The sequence below is a fragment of the Ovis canadensis genome, chromosome 7 (assembly GCF_042477335.2).
Source record: "Ovis canadensis isolate MfBH-ARS-UI-01 breed Bighorn chromosome 7, ARS-UI_OviCan_v2, whole genome shotgun sequence".
NCBI lineage: Eukaryota > Metazoa > Chordata > Mammalia > Artiodactyla > Bovidae > Ovis > Ovis canadensis.
Window position 1 is genome coordinate 56,844,379 of NC_091251.1, and position 25,336 is coordinate 56,869,714.

The 25,336-nt window shown below is 47.4% G+C and overlaps 3 protein-coding genes across 15 annotated transcripts in view; 1 reads left to right on the plus strand and 2 right to left on the minus strand.

The window, feature by feature from the left end:
• The window catches only part of HERC1 (HECT and RLD domain containing E3 ubiquitin protein ligase family member 1), a 210,859-nt gene extending 206,359 nt beyond the window's left edge, over window positions 1-4,500 (plus strand). For all 8 annotated transcript variants that reach the window (XM_069596206.1, XM_069596212.1, XM_069596209.1 and 5 more), the window contains exons 77-78: window positions 715-1,020; window positions 3,861-4,500. In XM_069596206.1, the coding sequence (XP_069452307.1) occupies window positions 715-1,020; window positions 3,861-4,046 (492 nt within the window). In that variant the 3' untranslated portion in view covers window positions 4,047-4,500. The remainder of the gene's footprint in view (window positions 1-714; window positions 1,021-3,860) is intronic.
• A 5,319-nt stretch (window positions 4,501-9,819) lies between these two features.
• FBXL22 (F-box and leucine rich repeat protein 22) lies at window positions 9,820-14,206 on the minus strand. The gene is made up of 2 exons (XM_069596249.1): window positions 13,824-14,206; window positions 9,820-10,834 (listed from the first exon to the last, which is right to left on the minus strand). Exons 1-2 carry the CDS (start codon window positions 14,156-14,158, stop codon window positions 10,489-10,491), a joined length of 681 nt encoding a protein of 226 aa, XP_069452350.1. The 5' UTR covers window positions 14,159-14,206; the 3' UTR covers window positions 9,820-10,488.
• A 2,505-nt stretch (window positions 14,207-16,711) lies between these two features.
• The window catches only part of USP3 (ubiquitin specific peptidase 3), a 101,062-nt gene continuing 92,437 nt past the window's right edge, over window positions 16,712-25,336 (minus strand). For all 6 annotated transcript variants that reach the window (XM_069596217.1, XM_069596218.1, XM_069596219.1 and 3 more), the window contains 3 exons: window positions 24,599-24,712; window positions 24,396-24,463; window positions 16,712-20,410 (listed from right to left, as the gene is read on the minus strand). In XM_069596217.1, coding sequence (XP_069452318.1) covers window positions 20,245-20,410; window positions 24,396-24,463; window positions 24,599-24,712 — 348 coding nt within the window. In that variant the 3' untranslated portion in view covers window positions 16,712-20,244. The remainder of the gene's footprint in view (window positions 20,411-24,395; window positions 24,464-24,598; window positions 24,713-25,336) is intronic.

Genomic DNA, 25,336 nt, shown 5'->3' on the forward strand with positions numbered 1-25,336 from the left:
TCTGCACTGTGCTAACAAAAGTTAACTACCCAATCATTAGACTCGGTTAAAATACCTATCATAATCATGTGAGCAGCAATTATTTGCCTTATTTTTTCAGATAAGAAAATTAAAAGAAGTGGTGGGGCTGGGATTCAGAACCCATCTCCTGATTAAATTCTCTGTCCTTTTTACTGCCTTCCTATGAAAGGACTTCTCAGTTTTACTTTCTTCTTTGCTAACTTTTTTATTTTTACAATCGGAACAAATGATTTTTACAAAAAGAATATAACTGTTTTCAAAAGAAAATATAAATTACAAAGACAGTAGAAGCCCTAGACACATCCTCCAGAAGCTGCTTACCCTAGTGAGAAGATGAAGTATCCCACAGAGCAGTTTTAACAGTCTGTGGCCATGTGTGGTTAGGAGTGTGAATGAGTGGGGTTGGCATTAGAAGGGCCCCTGTGGGCTAGAGTTTTGTGGGGCTGGGAAGGTGGGCCCCTGAATTGGCTTGACCTGGGACAGGAAGGAATGTATGAATCCCACAAGCAGGGAGAAACTCTAACAAAGGGTCAGAGGGAAGAAGGTTGGACCGTGTGCAGTCATGCCAGTTCTGAGGGACAAGTAGAGGGTCTGGGAGCAGACAAGCAACATGAGGTGCCCGACCCGATTGGGTCCACCATGGGTGCCCAGTCTGCACACAGATGTTGAATGAACAACCTCTCCTGGGAGCAGGTGGCTGCAGTCCGAGAAGGAATGTCCTGGATCGTCCCTGTGCCGCTGTTGTCCCTCCTCACAGCAAAGCAGCTGGAGCAGATGGTGTGTGGGATGCCCGAGATCTCCGTAGAAGTCTTGAAGAAAGTGGTACGGTACCGGGAGGTGGATGAGCAGCATCAGCTGGTGCAATGGTTCTGGCACACACTGGAGGAGTTCTCCAACGAGGAGCGTGTGCTTTTCATGAGGTTTGTGTCGGGACGATCTCGACTGCCAGCCAATACTGCTGATATTTCTCAGAGATTTCAAATCATGAAGGTTGATAGGGTAAGTAAGATATTTTTTCTTTCTGGTAATGTCTGCCTTTGTTGCTTCCTAGTTGCTTGCATGTTGGGCTTCAAGTAGGCCTGCCAATTCAGGATTAATGCTTGGAATTTCCAGATTTTTTTTTCTCTTTAATCAAGCAGGAAAAAGTTGTTTAGAAACATCTCATAACTTCAATTGTTAAAAAAAAAGTCCTACATGGAAGTAGAAAACACACCACAACCAACAACCTTCACTGAATCTTTCAGTGTCTTCCTGAGTGAAAGCTAAGCTTGGCAGAAGGGCCATCATTGTTACCTCTGCGTCATATTTCCTGTGCCTTTTCATCATGTGACTTCTGCACTGGGACATGGTCTTGTTTATTTGTTTTCACCAAGATACTAACCATTAACTGGTGCACGTGCTCCAGGAGGAACGAGACGACATGGGGAGCAGCAGTAACATGCTCTGCGGCTACATGTCTGGTGTGCATAATGGAATAGGCAGTGTGGCTTCTCTGCAGCCTCGTGAAAGGCCCCTGCTGCAGAGCACCAGCCCAGCTGCCGTCTTGACAGATGGCTCAGGAATAAAAGGGCTTAGAGCCTTAAATGCATGCTGCTGCCAGAGTCAACTTTCTTTCTCAGGCACCCATCTGACCATATCACTCTTCTCCTTTTATACTGTTCAGGGCCCCCTTGACCACCTTAGCGGTCTTAAACACCTCCACAGTCTGGCCTCTGCCCTGCTTTCTAATATCACTTCTTGACGCTTAACTATTTCTGGCCATTATGGCTGCTTGCCTTTCTCCTGATAGACCACACTGTTTTCTGGTTAGTTGTTTTGGTGGGGGGTGAGGGGGTGGTTATTGGCCACACCGCATGGCTTGTGAGATGTCAGTTCTTTAACCAGGGATTGAACCGGGGCCATGACAGTGAAAGCCCAGGATCCTAACCACTAGGCCACCAGAGAACTTCCAAGACCACCCATGGACACTGGTTTTAAATGTCCATGCCTTTGTGTAGGCTCTTGGTTCTGCTTTTAGAAAGTTCTTTTCCTGTTCCTTTTCCATGTATGCCTGTCAAGCACTTATTCATCCTTTAAGCCCAATACCAATGTCATCTCCTCCAGGAAGCCCTCCTGGATGCTTTCCTATGCCTCCTAACTATTCCTTAGGGCAGACTTAGATCTCCTTATGTCCATCTCCTGGACACTTAGTACATCCCTCAAGCCCAACATTAAGTTAGAGGTGTCTGTGTCCCCTCTTTCTCCTTCTCAACCCCCTAAAAGCTGGGCAGTCCTCTGAGCTGGGCCCATAGTGTTTATTCCAGAAACAGCAAGGAAAATAGGACCTCGTTACAAGGGCCTATCCTACCAGTTTCATCAAGTTTCAGTATCTGCCTTTCTGGTGTTTTTCCAGTAACTACCCCTTGAAAGTTGCTGTAGTCAAAGCTGGCCCTCTCCTGAGGCTGCCTGCCTGGGCTCCACTCCTATGCTAGGCTTGCTGGAGAGGCCTTACACAGGAAAGGCTATGAAAAGAGCCTTCCCATGAATTTTCTACGTGACTTGCCAGAAGCTAAAAGCTGTGAATCTATTTTGTTGCTTCAGAGAGGAGGAAATGGTTTGCTTCTATTCAGTTCTGGAAAAAAGCCTTGCCTTATATATCTGTTCTGGGCTACCCTGCCATCCCAGGAGTTAATCCACTAAACACCCCTGCCTGGAAAGTTTTATCCTCAGGAAACTGACCACTATTGGTCTCTCCTTCGTGACTTTTAAACCATTTCTCCAGTTTCCAGATCAGAGCCACCTGTTGACATTCCCCTTATTGTCTTTGTGGGTTGTGGTTTTTATGCATTCGTCATTGGCTCTGGCACAGCTAAGCTTCTAGGCCTTCCATCTCCCACTTCTTAGAAATGCACTCACCTGATGTCGAGTTCCGAAAAGGAGGGCTGGTTTCCAGGAGTTCAGTGAGAAAGAGAGGGCAGGTTCTTTTTTTGAAACTTTTTTAAAAAAATTATAAAAACAATGTATATCATTACTATCATTATAGATAGTTTGGAAAATAGTTGTGTTTGCAGGGCAGAACAGTGTTTGCAGGGAGAGACAGGAATCCTGTCCCTCTAGTGGTTTCCATTTTCACTTTTGTGTAATTCCTCAAGCATAAACATTTTTGCATGACAGGTTTGGAACTTCATATAAATTGTATTTATATTCACCTAATAATCTATCCCCAGCACTTTTCTGTCTTGCTACTAAGCATCATAATTATTGTTTTAAATAACTGTATCACTATCAGTTAAAGAGGTGGGCTGGGATTTCATTAACTGCTCCTCCTCATCAGAGCGGTGGTAGGATGGCAGGCAAAGGGTGCAGAAGGCTCACTAGGAGGACAGTGAGGGGAGGAGGAGTGTGGTGACTCCCTCAGAGCTGTTCCTTCCATTTCACTGGCTCTGTTGGTGCATCTCCATAGCAGCTTCAAGGCTGCACCCTCTGGTGAAAGGGAGTGAACTCTGTTGCCCTGTGGCAGGCACCACGTGAAGCATGTTCTCCCAAGTAACCCCACCAGTCAGGGCTCATTCTCATGTCACATGGGAGGGCCTTCGAAGAGTGAGGAGAGGGAAGAAGCATCTTCACCAAAAGCTAGATGGCCACAGGACACCAGAGCCTGCACTCTCTCTACCATGGCCAAGCCTTGGCTTGCTCTCCAGGTGGCCATGCAGTCAGTCCTGTTTGTGGAGCCCACCTGCAGGCAGGGAGAAATGCTCTCCCGACTTGGGGGCTGTGGTTATGAGCAGCACTGCTCCCCACCTGCCCCTGCCACGACACCCTGATGCTGCAGTCACAGCTCTGGGTCTCTCTCTCCACAGCCTTACGACAGTCTGCCTACCTCACAGACCTGCTTCTTCCAGCTGAGACTGCCCCCCTACTCTAGCCAGCTGGTCATGGCTGAGCGCCTGCGCTATGCCATCAACAACTGCCGATCGATCGACATGGACAACTACATGCTCTCACGAAACGTGGACAACGCTGAGGGCTCCGACACTGACTACTGACTGCCGAGGGTGTCATCACCCCTCTTTCTTCTCAGTAATGTTCACTTCCAGTTTAATGTTGGTACACTTTTATGGTAACTACATAGATGTTTTAGGAACATAAACCGACGTTATAAACAGTGGCCACATTTAGTTACTCTAAAGATAACAAAGAAATTAGATGTTTTTATTTTTCTGTGATTGTACAAAAAAAAAAGACAAAGTGCTCTCAGTCAGGTTTTTCCCTCCATACTTTTGGTCACTTTTGATAAGTTTGCATGGAACCATTTTGGTGCATTTTTAGTTGGGAATGGTACATTTTTGTAAACCCGCCCAGTGAACATGGAATTGTACATTGTGTATAATTGTTCATTAGAAAGGACAGTTTTACATGAATATTCATATATTTATTTTGTTTTAATTTGAATTGCCTGTGCAGGGTTCCTTATGCAGAGAAATAAAGCTGATTCAGGAATTAGTGTATGGGCTGCTTTTATTATTGGAGCTTTGATGAAGAGAGAGTGAGCTTTCAAGTTTCATTCTGACAGCTTTTTGATCCATCAGAAGCATTCCTTCACACTGGACTTTGCTTGGAAATGACAGAGCAGAGGCCCACATGGGTATAGCAGCCCCAGGTGAAAGCTTCTATTCACTGGTTCTGTCATCCTCAGCCTCTCACTGGGTTCCCTCATCACAGGCCCTTGTGTCAGCCACTTGGCCCATACTTTTGCACCATGCTTCCGCCTCCTCCAGAGCTGGTTTAAAGTGCGACACACTCGTAGGAGCCTTCTTAAACAGCCCAGGATACCTGGTACAGGATACAGCTCTACTGAGTTCTGACACCACCCCCCGCCCCCCTTGCCACCTCCATACTGCCCTTTGAGGAACCAGTGGAAACAGTGATGAAATTAATGAGCAGGGCAGTTTACAATGACATGTCATCTACTCTGGAAGGTGGCCAGGTGGGCACTTACGTGAATGAGTGACCATGTGAATGTGTGAATGAACGTGAGAACTAAGGAGTGGCTTTTATGTCCTTGAATGATGGTAGGGAGTTGCACTGGGGACTAGGGAAAGGATTACACCCTGGGGCTCAAACGCAGCCCTTGAAGGCTCTGGGCTATGTGCTCATTTGCTCAGGCATGTCAGAATGAGCATGTGGTTCTGGGAGAAAGGGCCATCTGGAGAGCAGCTGTGAAGGCTCTGGGAGTGGGGACAGGGAGCAGGCACAGCCTTCAGGTGGCTTGTCTCTTTCATCCATTAGGAGTTCATGCCCCACTATACTTCCAGTGTACTTCATGGACAAGGTCAAGGCTGACAGCCTGCTCAAATGAGGTGCCAGACAGAGAGCTTTACAACTACTTGTTTTCCACAAGGTAGGTAAAAGGCATGTGTTTGCAAAAAGAAATTGGAAGGAAAATGTGGTTTTGCTTGCCAAGATAATGTGGTGCATGGATATTTCCCAGTGAGTATGCCTAATAATATTTAGAATGATGACATTTTAGTTTTATGGAAAAGAGACTTCAGTTGGAATTGTGTCTCAGGAGGAGACCATAGCTTCCAGGGTCTGGGCCTTTAATACTGGACCTGAGAGCTCAGTCAGAAGCAACAGTGAAGGTCCTTGTGCTTGCAGCACCCACTCAGTGAGTGGGAATGCGCTGTCAGCCTCTACGTCAACAAGGAACTGCAGAGAAGAGAGGCCTCTGTGCTGCGGAAGTCCTGGACTGCACCACAGGGTTCTCTCCAGGCCCTCTGGGCTGGTTCCTGGTAACCAGTGGTTCTTCCCTCTTGCTGAGCTTGGGCTGAGGGTGTGCAAGCTGAAGGCTATGTCTGTAGTCTCAGACTACTTTAAATCAAAATGAGGCCTTGAGCTTCATGAGGCTCTGGGCTCTGCTGCCACAGTTTGCTCTGGACTCGGGGAAAGGGCACCCACAGCAGGCTGATGCTCATGCTTCCAGCTCCCACCTGTCAGGCCTAACGGATAGCTTCTCAGGAGCCCTAACTCTGAGGAAACTTACAGAGACACCTTGGTTTTATAACAGATGCCATTTCTTTGCTGGAAACCTATCATTTTGCTTTATTCTCTCTACTTTTGGAAGCTGTAGGAGAGAGAAGCCAGGAGTCCCTGATCTGAGGACCTGAAATCAGCCTAGTGCAACTATTTTTCCCCCCATAGTTCACTTTTAACCCCCATAGAGGTTTAGGTCTTTTTCTTTCCTTGCTGGATTTATTCAGTTAACAAATCCTTGCAGTTTTTGTCACCCTTAGATGGTCTCAAGAGACTTTTACCCCCAACCTTTAACATTTCCTCAGAGGCCTTTTCAAAATGCATCTTTTCTGTGGGCCTCCCAGCTTTGTGGCCTTTGCCCAGCACTGCCAGCCAGATGAAACCTACATCTGGTGAGCTCGGGTTTAGCAAAAACCAAGTCTTGGGCATCGAATCCCAGAGTTGAAGGAATGCTAGAACTAAGGCGTCACATGGCCTCTGCCTTTACAGACCAGGAATTCAAGGTCAGGAGAAGGAGAGTGCTGGACCACAGGTACTTAACAGATGAGAGCTGGGAGTCCTGGCTTCCTGTCAGCACACTGCTAGTAGAGTTGAGGGAGCACCGTCAGTCCCCTACAGATGCTTAGCCTGTGCCGAAACAGGCCAGTGTGTCCCTTAAGACAAGCTTTGGAAGGCAGCATCCCCCCAGCAGGTTCTGCTTCCTAGGGAGCAGTCGGGAGCCCCTGACTTCAGAGCATGTGGCCCCAGTCTGTGTTTTCACTGAGGGTCAGCCAGTACGATGTGGTGACTGGGATCAGCCTCCCACTAAGGGGTCACTGTTCCACTCTGGTGCTGAGGTTCTGCACCCGCCCGTTAGCTTTCACTTTGGCTGCCTGGGCCAGAGTGAAAAGAGTTAGCATTCAGGACCTAGGCAAAGTCTGTGGTCTGTTCTAATGGAGGCTCTGAGGGCATAGATAACCCCCAAGCCCATTTCCAGGTGGCTCTTGGTCAGGCTCCCATCTCCCCCAGCTCGTCCCTCTCTGGAGATGCATTGGGCTTCCTGTCTTTTCTGAGCTGTGCCTGCTGATACCAACCTTACAGGAACTGGAGTCAGTCCCAGGTCTGGCTTAAAGGTCATGTCTTTCAACATGTGTTGCTGCTTCCCAGTGCCTGGGCCTTGTGGGTTCTGCCAGGCATAACCCCACGATGGATGTGAGGCTGCCTCTTCCTACCCTCCCCCTTCCAGGCACTACACAGTTATATATAATCTTGTCACAGTGTCACCGAAAGTGTCCTGGTCCTATTTTACAAATAGAGAAATGGAGGTTCAGAGAAGTCATAACTTGTCAGAAGTTACAGATGGCAGAGCTGGGAGAGAACTCAAAACTCCTGCCCAACCCCAGCGGCACATCTTCTGACTAGGCTGACTCCCTTGAAGTAGTGCCTAGCCCAGCCCAGGGCCAGTACCCAGTAAATGATTGTGAGATGAATGAGTTGGTGGGTTAATTAAGTATACAGTGCCCCCTGGAATATGCAAATCAGAAAAGACTGTGAAAGCTGTGTTTGGACTAAGCAGGGCACTGTGTTCTGTCCACTGCCTTTGCTGTGAACAGTGACTGTTAGAAGGCAGGCTGGAGAGTCAGTGCCTGCCTTCTGGAAGCATCTCAGATGGGCCTGGGCTTAGGGACCCAAAGCTCCCCTGCAGGGGGCAGGGCCTAACTGGAGCCCTAGAAACAATGCTGGACACAGCTGTCAGCACAGCTTCAGTGCTCTGATCACTAGTCTTGGTACATGGGGGTTTACTAGGCATCAAAGGGAACTGAACGCTCATTATAAAAGAGCTGTGGGAAAAGGAGCCTCAAGGGAGTGCAGGTTACTGACATTCCAACTGAATTTACAATAACCTTTGTTTGCTTTACAAACATAGTCCCATGATTCTTAAAAGAACTTTGCAGAGCAAGATTTTCTTGCTATCCCAATACACAGGTAAGAACGCTGAGGTGTGGAGAGGACAGACCTGTGCTTGGTCAGAGGAGTGCTAGAAACCAGGATCCTGTTGTTCCCCAGACTAAACCACCAACTCAGGGCAAATGGGACCTCTGGGAACTGGGGCTTATCAGAGATGATGAAAGCAAATCCATGGGGTTTAAGTGGCTTCATTTTAAACAAACATTTAACTCCCTGGAAGCCTGAGCTTGCTTTCAACATTGTTTTCAGTAGTGGCTGAAAAATTAATTTCCTTTTAAAAACCTCTCTCCACTGTTCAGAGCAATGGTGGGTAAACTAGAAAGTCACCCAGAGGAAGCCTGTGTATCATCATAGGCTAATAGTGGACCCTCCCATTCCACTGAAGCTGGTAACTTTGCAAGGCTGGCTTTTCCTACAGGGGGATGAAATGGGATTTTATTTCTGGGCTAAGTGCTGGTCCAACCAGGGGCCCAGGGGCAGCAACTGAGGCCTTCAGCAGTCCCTGGAGGGGTTTAGGCAAGGTGGGATGCTGTCTGCCTGCTCACAGACTGCCTAGAGTCAGCACCTCTGGGCCTTCACCATCATCATCTTGGGGCCCTGGTGCCTGCTGGGGATAGCCTGAGTGTGGGGATCTCCAGCTCTTGTTTCATCCTCATAATAACCACTGAGGCCTCCTTTATCCCTTATTTTTCTGATCATCTCTTCTGCTCACCTTGTCTCCTCACCTCACTCACTCTGTTTAGCCGCAACATACCAGCCATGCTCCTAATCTGGGCCCTTTGTGCTGGCGGCTGTTCCCTCTTTCTGGAATATTTTCCTCCGGATGCTGCACCCCTCCACTTCATTTCTCAGATGCCTCCTTCTCAAGGGGGCTTACATTCGTCAACCTCTTTTAAGTTGCTTTTCCTTTCCTGGCCCTAGTCAGCAGTCCCCAAATATCTTTTACGCTGTACTTTCCCCTCTCCCCCAGTACTTACCTTCTTATACACTGGCTTGTACACTGTTTCTTCCCCCATTAGAACATAAGATCCATGAAAACAGTGTCTTTTTTTTCTTGCTGTTTCCCCAATATCTGGGCAATGAATAAGGAACCCATATGTTTGGTCAGGCCCCTCAAGATAGCTCTTCTCTTGTTCTCTGTAAGTCCCCTGCCTGAGTAGTACCTGTTTCACCTAAACCCTACATGTATAGGACCCATCTTCCTAGATACTTGCCCCAGGCCCCAGCTGATGATTGTTCATATCAAAGGGTCCCTGAGGGGCATGCCCCACCATTGGTTTCCTTGGTAACTAATGAGCCCACCTGACATCAATTCCCCCTATAACTGGTCATCCCCCCTCCCCTCTCCCAAGCAAAGACTGCTACAATGTCCTGCCTGCTGCATACAGTGGGGTGTCACTCCAGGATCTTGCTTCAGACATGTAAGTTTCCTCTAACCATTAAACCATTGATGTCTCTGTTGCTGACTCTGGGCTCTTTCTCAGAATTAAAGCTGAGCAAGTGCAGGCCTTGTAGGCCTACGGGGTGCAGCCCAACACCAGTGAGTAAGCATCAAGAGCCCCTTTCACAAAGAAGAAACACCTGGTCTCAGGTGGGTCAAAGGCCTTGATCTCAGCTGGTGATGGGAGTAGCCAGGGTTTATATCGCCCACCACTTCACCATTCTCCCTGCCTTCTCCCCTTACCCCAAATTTTCCCACTGTACCTGGAACCAGGAGGCTGCAGGATGACTGATGACTGAAAGCCTCTACTTTGGTGGCTAAAGGTGGGACAGCAGTGACTAAAGCTATAAAATTGAACTCAAGGTATGTGCCCAACGTTCAAAGCTAGCAGGTAAAAATTTAACTTGGCATTGGCTTTTAATGGTTTCGTTAACCAAAGATTTAACCAGGGCTGCTGCTTCTGTTTTTAAGTCTTTACTTTGGGATTGTCAAATGTTTTTCTTCGTTTCTGATGGATGGGAGAACGGTAGAAAACAAGCACAGCTGCAGTTTATGAAAGAATCACATCAACAAGAATTTTCTAGGATCACTCAAAGCGAGTTGGGGGTGCGCACGGAGCAAAGGTTCGACTCTCTCAGGCCCAGGGTTCTACCCCTCCTCCCTCTGCGCAGCAAGGAGGGGTTGAGGAGAGTGCTGCCCCTCACACACCTCTGGGGAGCTCCGGGTGGCCACACTTCCCCACGGGGGTGATTTAGGACACCCTCGTCCCCTTCCCCTCCCAGCAGCTGCAGACTCAGCTGCGAAGGATGGGATAGAGCCCAAGTGGAGAACCCGGGGCGCAAGGTAAACATAAAAGTGTGCTGGTGTTTAGCGAGAAACAATCGAGTGTTTCCCAAGCATCCGGCCATCAAATCTCGCACTCAGCCAATGTATAAAATCGTAATATGGGGTAGGCGCTCGTATCCCTGTCTTGGCTGAGGATGTGGCTGCTGTCTAGGAGCTGGCGTTCAACACAAGTAGCTCCTTCGGAGACCCGGGGCCGGTGTCCTGCCCGCAGCCCGGCGGGCCTAGCGCAAAAGCAACTTGCGGAGGGCGGCGCCGGGCGCGTGCGGGCCGCGCGGGAGCTGGTCCGGGATCATGGCCGCGCTGTGCTCGGCGCGCAGCGTCAAGCGCGGACACGCGGCGCGCAGACGCCTCAGGCCGGCCGCGCTCACGTTGCGGCAGAAGTCCACGTGCAGCGTCTGCAGCGCGCGCCCGTGCGCCGCCACGGCCGTCAGCGTGCGGTTGGTGACGCGCGCGCAGTTCTCCAGGTGCAGCGCGCGCAGGCGCGGGCAGCAGCGCAGGAGACGCGCCAGGCAGTCGTCGGTGACGTGGCCGCAGCCAGACAGCGTGACGGATGCCAGGTTGGGGCACCTGCGGAGAGAACGCGGGCCCGGGCCGAGGAGGATGCGGTTAGCCTGCCGCCCCCGGTCACGCCCCCTAGCTCCCTGGCTGGTTGGTCCCAGTGCCAACTCTGGGAGACCGCATCTTATAGAGGAGTACCGGGCCTAGCTCTTGTGGCTTAGCTGGTGAAGAATCCGCCTGCAATGCGGGAGATCTGGGTTCGATCCCTGGGTTGGGAAGATCCCCTGGAGAAGGGAAGGACTACTACCTCCAGTATTCTGGCCTGGAGAATTCCATGGACTGTATGGTCCATGGGGTTTCAAAGAGTTGGATCCGGTTGAGCGACCTTCACTTTCATCGGACCTAGCGAGTTTCCCTTTGGAAAGTTGCCCGCGGTGACACGACCGGGATCTGAACTGGGACCCACTTCCCTTGCTCTTCTGCTACTCCACCTCACCATACTTGGCTATGAGTGAGGCCCTGGTGATCATGGCAGGACAGTACAGAGAGAGTTTCCCGTGAAGTGTCTTAGAGTCAGGCCCATTCCAACTCTTGGCCATCGGGGCCCCCTCTGAGTATTGGTTCGGAGCTCTAGAGCCCTGGTTTCAGCTCAGTTGACTGAGGCAATTACTGCAACTCCACTGGGATGCCAGCCTGCCAGAAGTCAAGATCCACAGGTAGCTAGACCCAGGCCTGTTGTGGGTACACTCAGGGACACGGGTGGCTTGTCCAGAAAGCATGGGGAGAGGGGGATGCCTCTGCACCAACCTTACCAGCAAAAGATCTTGAGCAAAGTTGGACGTGGCTTCTTTGTGCTGCGACCTTGATTGTCACTCTTTACCTGGTATGTATGTTTGAGGTTGGCTGGGAGAGAATAATGCCCACCAGCGGGATTGTCCTGAGAACTAAATGAGATTAGAATTGTCTGGAGCCTGTGCAGGGCCTTCTGTGGGTGCTTCTAAGCCATGTTTCCTGGGAGCAGGCAGGACCAGACTGCTTCCAGTCAAGAACCTGTCTCATGGGTGCAGGTCTTGGCTTCCTATTGCCAGAGGAAGCTGGAGCCAGGCCACAGAGGGTTTCCCTTTCCCCATCAGCCTCCCTCAATGCCCCTGGGCTGCACCTGACTGAGCCAGCTCAGCTCCCTTTGCTTTAGGAAGGAAGGAAGGAACTAAAGTAGACTGGACATGGCTGCATCCACACACCGAGAACACCCCATCTTTCCCAGTTTGCACATCTTCCTTAGTCTTCATATCTGCTTTCCACCCCCAGTTTCTCAAATGAGGAAACTGGCTCAGGGAGCTCAAGTGATTTGCCTGTGACTTATTTGCTGTCTGACTCAGGACAAATACCTGAACCTTGCTGTACCACCTCTTCATCTGTCAAGTGGGAGAGAAACTGTTACCTTCAGCGTGGTGGTGAGGTTTAGGTAGGTGTTCAAGCCCCAAGGCTGTTAACATGATTCATTCCTCTTGAGAACCTTTAGAATAATCCCGAGGCAGGAAGAAGCCAGCAAAAGAAACCATGGACTCCTTGCCCAGCCATCCTCAGCTGTCCCCAGGTGATTGCCAGATCTAGGTTTGCTGCACAGGTATCCGTACCTACTGTGTGCCAGTGCTACTGTGTCATTTAATCCAAAATTAGCCTGTGAGATAAGGCAGTTTATCCCATTTCACAGGGGAAGAAATGAAGTTGAATTTAAATATTTGGGCTGGGGGTCACATGGTCAGACAGTAGCAGTACTGGGGGACTCAGCCCCAAGCCCTTTGCTTTTTTATGACACTTGTGACCCTTGCTGTACCCAGACAGGTATAGTCCACACCTTTCTAGTTTGGGGGTTATACCTGCTTCTCTTACAAGAATGGAAGAAATTTAGGGCAGACTTCTTGCCCTGTACGTATCACTTCCCTGTCTGTCTACTGGGTCTTGTTAAACCCATCAAAATGGCATGGTCTCATTAGGGACCAACCCCAAATCCATCTAATTTTCTTCTATGGCCTTGAAAAAAAAAAAGAAAGAGAGGAGGAGCCACTACACTATTTGCTTCTGTTCCTTGTTAGGCTGCCGGAATACAGCAGCTGTTAAACCTGGGTGGCAGCAAGCAGACTGAACCTAGTTTGTTAGTGAACGAGGGGATCATTTCCTCAAAGGCAGGTCAGGACTGGTAAAGGCTCAGAGAGAGCCTGGCTGAGGAAGACTATTCTTTCATGGACTGCTCTGGGCAGGAGGCTGTGGCACTGGAGGGAGTCTTGCCACTGTGGGGTCAACAGGTCAAATATAGGATGTATTTAGGACATACTTATGCCAAAAATTATTCTGTCTATCTGAAGTTCAAATTTATCTGGGCCTCTTGAATCTTTATTTGCTAAAATCTGGTAATCCTAGACTGTGGCACAAATCACACAACCTCTCAGACTTTTTGGTTTGCTCATTTGAGAACTTGGGCTAAAGCACTCTTCCCTTCAGTTTACTGATCCTCGCAGTAACTTTTGAAGATAAGTAAGTTTCTCATAAGGAAACCATTGTCTGCACCCTTGCTGGAGCCTGGATTGGTTCATCTAACCCAGAGCCGAGCAGCCTAACCCTCCTTCAGCTGCACTTCACAGGTCTTGGGGTTTGCTTGCCAGGAGCAAAGTCAAGGGGGTGAGCTGATTGCTGAATCTTGAAACCTTTTCCTGGGGCCTGACACTGAAAATGAAGGCCCAGCTGGACCCACCCAGCCCTTAATGGCTGCCAGGGAGGACAGATGCCAGAAGCACAGGAGAGGCTGAAGCCTAGTTCTTCCTCTCTGCGGAAGCAGCTCCAGGACCTGTGAGGCTAAGAGGAAGATTGCCACCCTTTCCCCCCCATAATTCTGTCCATCCTGTGGAGATTGCGTAGTGGGTGGGCCTGGAGAGTCTGCCTTGGGCCTAGTCTGAGGCTCCCCGAAGCAGAGACGTCTTGGTCTCGTAATTTACTCTTCCCAGACCCCCAGGAGCCTCCCAGAGCTCTGGATGCCAGCGCTGCTCAGGAGGCGGCCTACCTGTCGCACACCTGGAGGAGGAAATCATTGACTAGGCTCTCGTGCCGGCTGCAGATGTTCCTCTGGAGGGCGCTCTTGAGCCAGTCCTCGATGCTGCACACCTGCACGCGGCTGGAGTGCCAGCAGATGGAGAGGCTCCTGAGTGCCGGGCTCAGGAGGAAGTTGTCCTTCTTGAGTTCTGTGAGGGAACGAAAGTGCAGCAGGGGCCAGAGTGCAGGGTCCTCAAACACGTCCTGGAGCTGGGGGCAGGTCCTGGCAAGGTTCTTCCTACTGTCCTTGTCCAGGAAGGAGAAGAGGTGCAGCAGGCACTCCCGATTGAGCTGGGTGATGTGCATGGTACGCAGTGGCCACACCGAGTGTGGCTGGAGCCCAGGGACCTGACCTACCTCCAGCTGCTCCTCCCCAGCTCTGGGCTGGTGGACATATATGGTTGAAGAATGGCGTTTATTTTTGGCCAACAACTGGTGCTGGCGCTCTAAGGAGGAGGGAAGCCCAGACCCAGACATATGTGCGGCAGTCTGTGGCTCGGCTTATGTTTTCAGCAGAAAAGCAGCATATTGAAGTTCAATAGCCTCCTTAAAGGGGATTTCTTTCCTTTTAGCTGACAATGGTGTTAGGCAGAGAGCTCTTTAGGCATTTTCATTCGAGGTGCTGGCTGGACCACCTTTGTCCGGGCTTGCAGTCTCTACTCACTGGAGGGACTCTAATTGTAAATAGTATCTGGTTTTATTTCCTGGGACATCATTATGAGTCTTCGGCTCTAGTTTCAATGTGAAGAAGCCTGCTGTCTATGAAGAACTAAAGGTGATGGTTTTATGCTCTGAGGTGTAAGCAGAAGCCGTGGTCGATGCTCCTTTTCTGTGTCATTTTGTTCCATAGTGGTTTCCAGCCTAGGCTGAGCTACCTTCAAATCCTGCTGCCCCCCTCCAAGCAGAGAGATTTCCCAGTTGGCTCTGTTTTTACCCTGAGCTTTTTCATAAGAGATTTGTGTTAAGTAGTTTCTCGCTCTCCAAGGTTCTTCTGTGTGTGTGTCACATTTTAAATTTGTTTACTTGGCTTTTCATTTTTCCAGTTACGTGTCCTGCTGTATCTAATCTATATTTCCCCAAGTGCCAGGATGGATGAAGTAACTCAATACAAAACTGCTTGAAGCAATTATAAGTTGAAGTATTCTACTCTTGCCCTGTAAGCCAGCCACACATCCTCCTTGTGAACGTGTGTAGTTTAGTTCCCGGCAGTTAAGCCGCTAGGTAAATTGCCTGGAGGTTTTATTCATGAGTTCTCCCTTCCTAACACAAAACTGAGATTTCTTAATCTGTGGACCCATTTTCTAGTACCGCTTCGCTCCCAGTCCTTCACCAGACCCTACCGTATTTCCCCTCCTGTGAACTCCTATGTCTGTGTCTCCTATGTCTTGCTTGGTTTGGGGGCTGCAGTCGTGAGATGAGAACCATTGTTTCTCTGTTAGATGAGGCCACCTCAGTGGTTACTGTTGGTTCCTTTTCCCACATAATTAGAATTGGAAGGAATGGGAATACTGTTTCCACTTGTGTGGATTAAGCACACGTGCCAGGATCCTCTTCTGGAACTGAGGCTTGGTTGGACCTGGTGCAGCTTTGCCTGTAAAAGCAGAATGCAGCCGAGGGGTGAGAGTAGCCACTGTGGCTCGCTCCCGTGCTTTGAGGAGTCAGGTGCAGCGGTCCCCTGTGCCCAGGTTACCCCACCACTGCCAAGGTTACATGGAAAGCGTGGCTTTTCTTAAAAACAACATACATCAAGAAACAGCCAAAAGCAAGATGTATTTCTCAAGGAAAGGGTTACTAGGAACTGCTCATATTTCACACAAATCATTTTAATTGTTCAAATGACAGCTGACTAGCCAGAATCCCTCTTTGGGCTCTAGTTAAACTTATTTAAAAGGTACTGCTATACCACAGGTGTTTACTGGAAAGCCTTTAGGATTTCCCTCCTGAATCCTTTCCAAACCAGTACTTTTTAGAGGGCTGATCCCTGGAAGTAGTTGGTTCTTTCACCTTCTTAAAGGCAGAGTAGTATAAGCATGCCAGCCACAGGGGAGTCATTTTGGTTCCTTGTGTCTCCCAAGCTGCACTTCAACAGCTCTGCTTGAGCAGCAAATATGGGCTGAGCCGGGCCACTTCGCTGCTCCTCACGTGGGGTGGTAGGAGGCACCCCAGAATATAGGGTGGGTCCACAGGCATGCCTGCCTGCAGGGAGGGCTGTGGCTCACAGCCGGGTGTTCTGACAGCTGTTCCTCCAAGCTCCTCCCTTTCTGCCCCGTGGAGCTCGGCTCCTCCACAGCCTCTGACCGGCACGGCTGCCAAAAGGAAACGTGTGATTTGGGAACTGGAGACAAAACCATTTGGGCTTCAGGCGTCTCTGTCTTCAGTTTTAGAAGACTGATAGAAACAGGCAAATGAGTAACAGAAACACGATGGGTGTGGACACAGGGTGGTTCTCACAGGAGCTTACTGTAAAGCAGGTATTGACTCTTTAACAGTGGCACTTGTTTCCCTGTTTGATCCTTTGCTCAGAGCCCCAAACCTGGTTCCTCAGGGTAGTCTGGCTCTGATGGAGGCAAGTAGACCTCTTTCTTACAAAGTCAGCGTCACAAGGAAGGACATGACGAAGTCACGCAGTGCGGGTGAACTCCCTTGGGACCTGACTGTGCCACTGGATGACCTGCTGCCGCCAACCCTGCCCCTCCAGGTCATTCTGTCTGGGCCCAAGTGTACCAGCAGCCCTCTGTGATGAGGGGCTCATAAAAACCTGCTACCTGTTGACTCATTCCAAAGGCCCGTAGCTTGAGCAAGTACATCATCACTTAACTTAGCTCCACTGAAAGAGGTTCGGAAATAATAGTCAAAAGGGAAGAGACCAGATCTTTAATGATACTTTCCATGAAACAGTTCAGGTAGATGAAGCAGAAAAGGGCTGTGATTACAACTTAAATCAGTCACTTGCACAAGTAATCCTCTCAGCATCATACAAACTAGGCTTCAGTGGAAATGATTACCTCTCACACAACCAACACTTGCAGAGGGAAGTCTGCAGTCCATCGCAGTCAGACCTGAGGGGGAAGGTCCTCACCCAGCGAGGTGATGCACAGACCTTGGGCTAGAGCATGACGCCACCCACTCCCACTCCTTCCTGCGCTGTGGGCACCCTCCTGCGGCCACGCTCTGGTCCCCTCTTATCTGTTCCTGGCTGCAGAAACAGACTCTGCTCAGGAGCTTCTCCAGGGCCCGCGAGAAGAGGCCACTTCAGCTACAAAGGGAACGTGAGAGTTTAGGGGGCGGTAGAGGTGGAAGTGGGATAAGTATATCTAAACAGACGTATGTACACACACTAAACCAATGAAGGAGAGGTTTGGCTTTAAGAAATAAATATGTCCCCAACCCTAGAAACCAAGCTGCTGAGTAGGTTCCACAGGTGAGATGCACATTTAACACTTAACCAGGGCCCATACACTTTACTGGTTTAATTCCATTACATTTGTCATCACTAGACACTGAGTAGAATACAGTGGATAAGCAAAGGTTTTCTCCACCATGGAGAGAGATTTGTGTTGCCACAAACTGTTTCTTTCACCCACCTGTGTGGGAGGACTTCTGAGGAAGCTTTGTTCCGAGGAGCCCTGTGCCTCAGCATGAGGCCCTGCCTCAACACTGCTCTCTGAGTGGGAAGCCACACGTGCTAGAGGCAACACGGCGCCAGGGAACAGCCCTGAAGAGCACGAAGGTCAGCTTTCGAAGTAGGCGTGATAAGGCTGCACAGTTAGATTTTCAAAATAGAAACAGGCACATTTACATCACTGGTGTTCAAGTGCGCAGTTCACATGGATCCCGTCACTTTTCCAAAGAACCTTCATGGTATCCTTCAGGCATGTCTGCTTTAGTAAAATGGAGAGAGAAACACTGCAAAATTCAAGAGAGGAGGTGTGTTCATCTCCTAGGCCAACAGTGTTGCCTGTGTGAGGACCACTTTCCCCAACGTAGTAGTCTAGTCTGTTGTAAGTTCCATTTGGTAGAAAGGCCATTTTCCTCCATCAACACTGCTCGAGGCTTTCTTGTTGGAATTGTAACTGCGGCCCACGCAGTTATCTAAGTGCAAATGTTAGAAGTTACAGCTGTGTATCTTCTAAGCAAAAGAGACTGGATTCATAGGAGCGAGGTCAGAGGAGATGCACGTTTCTAGTTCAGTGACATGTGATATTAATGTACTGGTACAGTAGATCAAATTATGTGAGACTGTCATTTCTGCAGTTCAAAAAGTTGTGGCTCGAAGTATGTAATTTACCATTGTAAACTTTTAAATACATGTTTTCCTCTTGGTTTTATCTTCTGGGCTCTCTTTAAGTTGTAAGATTACATGGTGGCAAAGCTTTTTTCTCTGCAGTGAAACTAGCCCAGCAGTGTCAGAGAGCTCCGCACACAGGTGGACCGTCCAGCCCTGGGTGATCCTGTGCCCAGTGGCTGCTGAGAGCTTCAACCATGACCAGTGTGACTGAAGAACTGAGTTTTCAATATATTTTTAATTAAAATCAACACTTAACTATACGTGGCCAGTGACCACTGTATTGGACAGTAGATGTTCAGACATAATTTGCTCCTAGTTATTTTAAACAATTTAGCAGGTGTGTTCTGCTCTGAGAAAATGTGGGATTTTTCCAGCTAATATTAAAGTGGGAATGGAGCAGCTCTGCTCCCGCAGCTTCAAATATCCAAGCTAGGGGGAGTGCCACTCAACTTTCTTTTACATCCATACACTTAAAATCTGGACCATTTTTTTTAACAGAAAAAAATAATATGAGAAAGTCTGATTGGCTGGCTTAACATAAACTGCATTCTGCACCCCCGTAAGAACTTGTAGAGAACTGGGATGGGAGGAAAATACCGACTGGAACAAACAGCGAGCATGAAAATGGGCGTATTCCTCTTGCACAGGCCCAGCCGGAGCTCCCTCCTCTCACTAATTTGTACGCTGTGCACCAGCACCCCAAGACCAGCAGGCTGGCTGAAACACTTCTGGAAAGCACAGCACCCCAAGACCAGCAGGCTGGCTTGAAAACACTTCTGGAAAGCACAGGAAGCTTCATTAGATGGGATTCTGGTTCCAGATTTCAATTTGAATTAAAGCTAAGTAGTGCTGGTGCCTACCCACTCCAGTGTTCTTGCCTGGAGAATCCCAGGGATCGGGGAGCCTGGTGGGCTGCCGTCTATGGGGTCGCACAGAGTCGGACACGACTGAAGGGACCTAGCAGCAGCAGTGCTGGTGCATACTTTTCTTGAAAACAATTTTAAAAGGCTGCTAACCTAAACAAGAAAAACTCTACTTATTCAAAGTGAAGCTATTTTCATTTGCTCTGCTATGAGGATAGGCCAGTGAGAGCTTTAAAGAGTTGTCAAAACTTAAAAGACTTTAGTTTCCTCCTGTGGACTCCACAGTGTTCCCGAAGTTTAGGTGATGGTCGGAATCAACTTTGGAAGGTAGCATCTCAACCTCTGGTGGCTAAGTAAGAAGCAGGACTAGAGTGGACATGCAGTTAACCCCAGTGCTACAACCAATGGGGGAATTAGGTGCTGACTCAAAAAGGCAAACAACACTACAGTTTCTTCACACTGGATAAATAATGCTTGGATAACATGTAGCTGAGTCACAGAATTTTTGGAACACTTTTAAGTGTATTTGGTCTTATTTGGACTGTTCAGTACCCCTATCTCCTGTATGAAAGTGCCCCCAAACCAAAAAAAAAAAGTAATTCTTGAATTTGCAATGTAGGTATAACTGAATCAACCGATTTATTTAGTTAGTGCTGATAAACAGCACTTTTGAGAGAGATCAAGAGCAGCAGTCACCTGGTCTATTTAATGATGCCCTTCCTGTTCTCTTTTACAAGCAGAAAGAATGATTACTGAGCAGTCACTGAACTCTTGTGAGCCACAGATTTATGTGCACACATGATACTTGGTTTAGAGCCAGCCTGACCTCCCTTGGATCTGTGAGAAGGCAGTAGGTGGTTACATTGCTCTTCACAGTCGGGAACATCTCTCGCTTTCAGCATATGAGAGTAACAAAGCATTGACGTAAATGTGCCTCAAAGTGAGAACTGAACATTAATATAAAAAAATCAAATAGAACTAAGTTCTTGAAACTACATATAAAAACTGAATTATTACAACTAAAGCAGCAAATCAAAATATCTGCTGAGGTTTTCTGGTAGAACTAAAAACAAAAAAAATTAGTTGGTGCCCATGTTCAATAAGTCACTACCATTGACAAAACTAAACCCAAAACAGGAAACTGAAAAGTGCATAATGAAATTAAATCTTGGATCAAGTATTTATGGAAAATTGGAAACGTCTGTCCGGCATAGTTGACGAATAATGATTTGGAGGAGGTATTAAAGTTTGTCCGATCCAGCTTTGGCCTGGCGTTCCACATAAAAAAGGATGTAGGCCTTGGCCTTCACCACGGTGTCTTCATCAGTCAGTGTTACAGTACTGTCATTGAAATGGAACCAGCGGCCTTCGTGAGTTGCGTATGCTGTGTAATGTCCAGAACCGACCCTGTAAAGAAAGGTCAAATGATCAAAGAAAAAGTCTACGGAAGTCACACAAGAATCTGTGCAACCATATAAAATACTAGAAGGACACTAAATTTTAATAAGTACTGTATGGAATAAATTCTAGAGATTTGTAGTTTAAGACAGTTGATTAAGCTCACATATTTATCTTCTTGAAACCCATCGAAATGACAAGGACTATAGTGACACCGGAAAACAGGGAAGAGTGCCATGGACTGACCAGAAGCTGAAGATTTTCTGGAGCACACAAAGCTGTGTTTACACGGCACTGGATTAACAGAAACTAAACATCAAAGGAGCTTAACAAGCAGAGGTCAGGGCCTATGGAAACAGGGAAAACTTAGGACCAGATTTCCCATCAGTCTTAGAAGAAACCTGAGCATAGGACAGAAATCTGCCTCCAGGGAAGCACTTTCTTTCCGACTTTGACCATCAAAGGCTTTTCTTTCTCAGCATGACCCACCAACTCACACATGGAGCCCCAGAGTCAGTCCTCCTGGTTAGGAGAAAGCCTTTAGACAGAACAAAGACCTTCACAAACTGTTGAAGACACCAGACTAAGAGTGTCTCTGTCAACTACCAAACAAATACTTCTCAAGTCATTTCTTAAGTCCAAAGAAAAAAACAAGCAAATGAGAATCAGACGTGTAATGGACTTATCATTTATAACTATGAATGGTGAGGTCAACAGAGCAATATGTACAAAGTTCAGAGGGAAGAGGATTTTCAACATGGATAGTGGCTTGCCAGCTCTGAAGCTAAAACAAACATCCTCAAGCAGACCAGAAAAAGGAAGGAATATACCCCTAATACAGGCTTTCAAGGGAAAAAAGTAATCAAGAATGTTACATAACAAAATAAATGTACCTTTAAAGTAGAGAACATGAAGTTTATTCTAAATAATACCTGTTTCCCTCCATTTAAATATCAATTGGCCAAGGAAATCAGCAGTCTTTTGGAGTAATGACTACTCAGGATTTTGTGGACAACAGACTAGTGAATGCTGGGCTCAAATGAACCTTTCTCCATTTTGCTTTCGTGTGCCTTCTCTTCATGCTTTGCAACGTATCTCAGGAATACGCTTTCCCACCAAGACTGAAGGAAAGTTCTACCAGTCACTCAGTTGTGTCCAACTCTTTGCAACCCCATGAACCGCAGCATGCCAGGCTTCCCTATCCTTCACTATCTCCTAGAGTTTGCTCAAACTCATGTCCATTAAGTCAGTGATGCCATCCAACCATCTCATATCTGTTGTCCTCTTCTCTTGCCCTCAGTCTTCCCCAGCATCAGGGTCTTTTCCAGTGAGTCAGTTCTTTGTATCAGGTGGCCAAAGTACTGAAACTGAAGTTTCAGCTTCAGCATCAGTCATTACAGTGAATATTCAGGGTTTATTTCCTTTAGGATTGACTGCTTTGATTTCCCTGCTGTCCAAGGGACTCCCAAGAGTCTTCTCCAGCACCACAGTTCAAAAGCATCAATTCTCTGTTGTTCAGCCTTGTTTATGGTCCAGCTTTCACATCTGTACATGACTACTGGAAAAACCATAGCTTTGACTATACAGACCTTTGTTGGCAAAGCGACGTCTCTGCTTTTTAATACACTCTCTAGGTTGATCATGGCTTTTCTTCCAAGGAGCAAGCATCTTTAAATTTCATTGCTGCAGTCACCGTCTACAGTGATTCTGGAGCCCAAGAAAATAAAGTCTGTCACTGTTTCCATTTTTTCCCCATCTATCTGCCATGAAGTGATGGGACCGGATGCCATGATCTTCGTTTTCTGAATGTTGAGTTTTAAGCCAGGTTTTTCACTCTCCTCTTTCACCTTCAAGAGGCTCTTTAGTTCCTTTTCGCTTTCTGCCACAAGGGTGGTATCATTTGCATATCTGAGGTTGTTATTTCTCCAGGCAATCTTGATTCCAGGCTGGGCTTTATCCAGCCCAGCATTTTGCAGGGAGGCCTGGCGTGCTGCGATTCATGGGGTCACAAAGAGTCAGACACGACTGAGCGACTGAACTGAACTGAACTGAACTGACTCTGCATACAGGTTAAATAAACAGGGTGACAACATACCAGCCTTGACGTACTCCTCTCCCAATTTTGAACCAGTCAGTTGTTCCATGTCCAGTTCTAACTGTTGCTTCTTGACCTGCATACAGGTTTCTCAGGAGACAGGAAAGGTGGTCTAGTATTCCCATCTCTTTAAGAATTTTCCACAGTTTGTTGTGATCCACACAGTCAAAGGCTTTAATGTAGTCAATGAAGCAGTAGTAGATGTTTTTCTGGAACTCTCCTGCTTTCTCTATGATCCAACGGATGCTGTCAATTTGATCTTTGGTTCCTCTGCCTTTTCCAAATCCAGCTTGTACAGCTGGATAGTCTTGGTTCACGTATTGTTGAAGCTTAGCTTGAAGAGTTTTGAGCATTATCCTACCATGTGAAATGAGCACAATTGTGCGGTAGTTTGAGCATTCTTTGGCATTGCCCTTCTTTGGGACTGTAATGAAAACTGACCTTTTGCAGTCCTGTGGCCACTGCTGGGTTTTCCAAATTTGCTGCCATACTGAGTGTAGCACTTTCAGAGCATCATCTTTTAGGATTTGAAATAACTCAGCTGGAATTCCATCATCTCCACTAACTTTGTTCTTAGTAATGCTTCCTAAGGCCCACTTGACTTCACACTCTAGGATGCCTGGCTCTGGGTGAGTGATCACACCATTGTGATTGTCCAGGTCATTAATACCATTTTTGTACAGTTCTTCTGTGTATTCTTGCCCCCTCTTCTTAATATCTTCTGCTTCTGTTAGGTCCGTACCATTTCTGTCCTTTATCGAGCCCATCTTTGCATGAAATGTTCCCTTGGTAGCTCTAATTTTCTTGAAGAGATCTCTAGTCTTTCCCATTCTGTTGTTCTCCTCTATTTCTCTGCATTGCTCGCATAAGGCGGCCTTCTTCTCCCTCCTTGCTATTCTTTGGAACTCTGCATTCAGACAGGTGTATCTTTCTCTTTCTCCTTTGCCTTTGCCTCTCTTCTTTTCTCAGCTGTCTGTAAGACCTCCTCAGACAGCCATTTTGCCCTGTTGCATTTCTTTTTCTTGGGGATGGTTTTGATCACTGCCTCCTGTACAACGATAGTTCTTCAGGCACTCTGTCCAGATCTAATCCCTTGAATCTATTTGTCACTTCCACTGCAAGGGATTTGATTTAGGCCATACCTGAATGGCCTAGTAGTTGTCCCTATTTACTTCAGTTTAAGTCTGAATTATGCAATAAGAAGCTCATGATCTGAGCCACAGTCAGCTCTCAGTCTTGTTTTTGCTATTTAGAGCTTCTCTATCTTCAGCTGCAAAGAATATAATCAATCTGATTTCAGGACTGACCATCTGGTGATGTCCATGCGTAGAGTTGTCTCTTATGCTGTTGGAAGAGGATGTTTGCTATGACCAGAGCGTTCTCTTGACAAAACTGTTAGCCTTTGCTCTGGTTCATGTTGTACTCCAAAGCCAAATCTGACTGTTACTCCTGGTATCTCTTGACTTTCTACTTTTGCATGATGAAAAGGACATCTTCTTTTGGTATTAGTTCTAGAAGGTCTTATATGTCTTCGTAGAACTGTTCAACTTCATCTTTTCCAGCGTTAGTGGTTGGGACATAGACTTGGATTACTGTGATTTGAATGGTTTGCCTTGGAAACAAACCGAGATCATTCTGTCATTTTTGAGATTGCACCCAAGTACTGCATCTTGGACTCTTGTTGACTGTGAGGGTTATTTCATTTCTTCTAAGGGGTTCTTGCTCACAGTAATAGATATAATGATCATCTGAATTAAATTTGTCTATTTTTGTCCATTTTAGTGAATGAATGTCAATCTGTTGTAGAGGGAGCTGGGAGAGAGTTACTGAGAGTGGTACAAAACTGCAGGTCTTTACTGCCCTATTCCCAACCCCAAGAGAGCCCGCTGGCATACTCACCCAGAGCCATGGTGCACCACCACAGCAGCAAGGTCGTACAGGCAGTTCTCTGGGCCACTGTTCTCGGGCTACAGATCAGGGGAGAAGGTATCCCAGGACTGAGTTAGGAGCAGTGGTCAATGACATCAGCATCTCCCTACCTCAATGACCTCCACCCTCTCTCCGTGAAAACTTAATTTTACTAACAAACGTAATTACGTTACCTCTAGTAAGTAGCATTTCATGTCTAGGCCTCGCAGGGGAAATTCTACATATGTATCAACTTTGTTTCTTAAATATGCTGTCCAATGAAATCTTTTCAAATGTAAGCATAGCACCTGGATGAGAAATAAAGACAGAAACTATGAACAAGCACTTCATTTACCTTTCAATCAAAATTAACTACTTGATGGTACTAATATCTCTTAGATAATATTTTAGGCAGTCTATCAGTTTTCCTTTTGATCTTGATATTGGTTTCTTCCATGAATACCTTTTTATGATACTGTGATTTATAATGTGTTTAGTTTTGTCTCCTTTCCTGACACAAGATCCTAAAAGCCTTGAAATTTCCCAAGTGAAGAGAGCCACACAGAGGGATCTTTTGTTATGTTAGTGAGGTATGGGGGCTTGTTGCCAAGAGAACCAATCAAGAAACTGAGTTAAAACTTTCAGTCCTACCTCCCTGACCCCCAAGAGGGGAGAGGCACTGGAGGTCGACTGATCAGCCGTGGCCAGTGATTTAATCAGTCGTGTCTGTGTAATGAAGCCCAAAGGACAAGGTTTGGAGTGCTTCCAGGTTGGGGAACCAGAGCTCTTCCACGTGCCCCAAATTCCATGAGGACAAAAACTCCTTTGTTTAGGACTTTGCCCTTTCTATCTCTTCATCTGGTTGTTGATTTGTATCCTTTAACATCCTTTGTCGTGAATTGATAATCTGGTGAGCAGACAGGTTTCCTGGG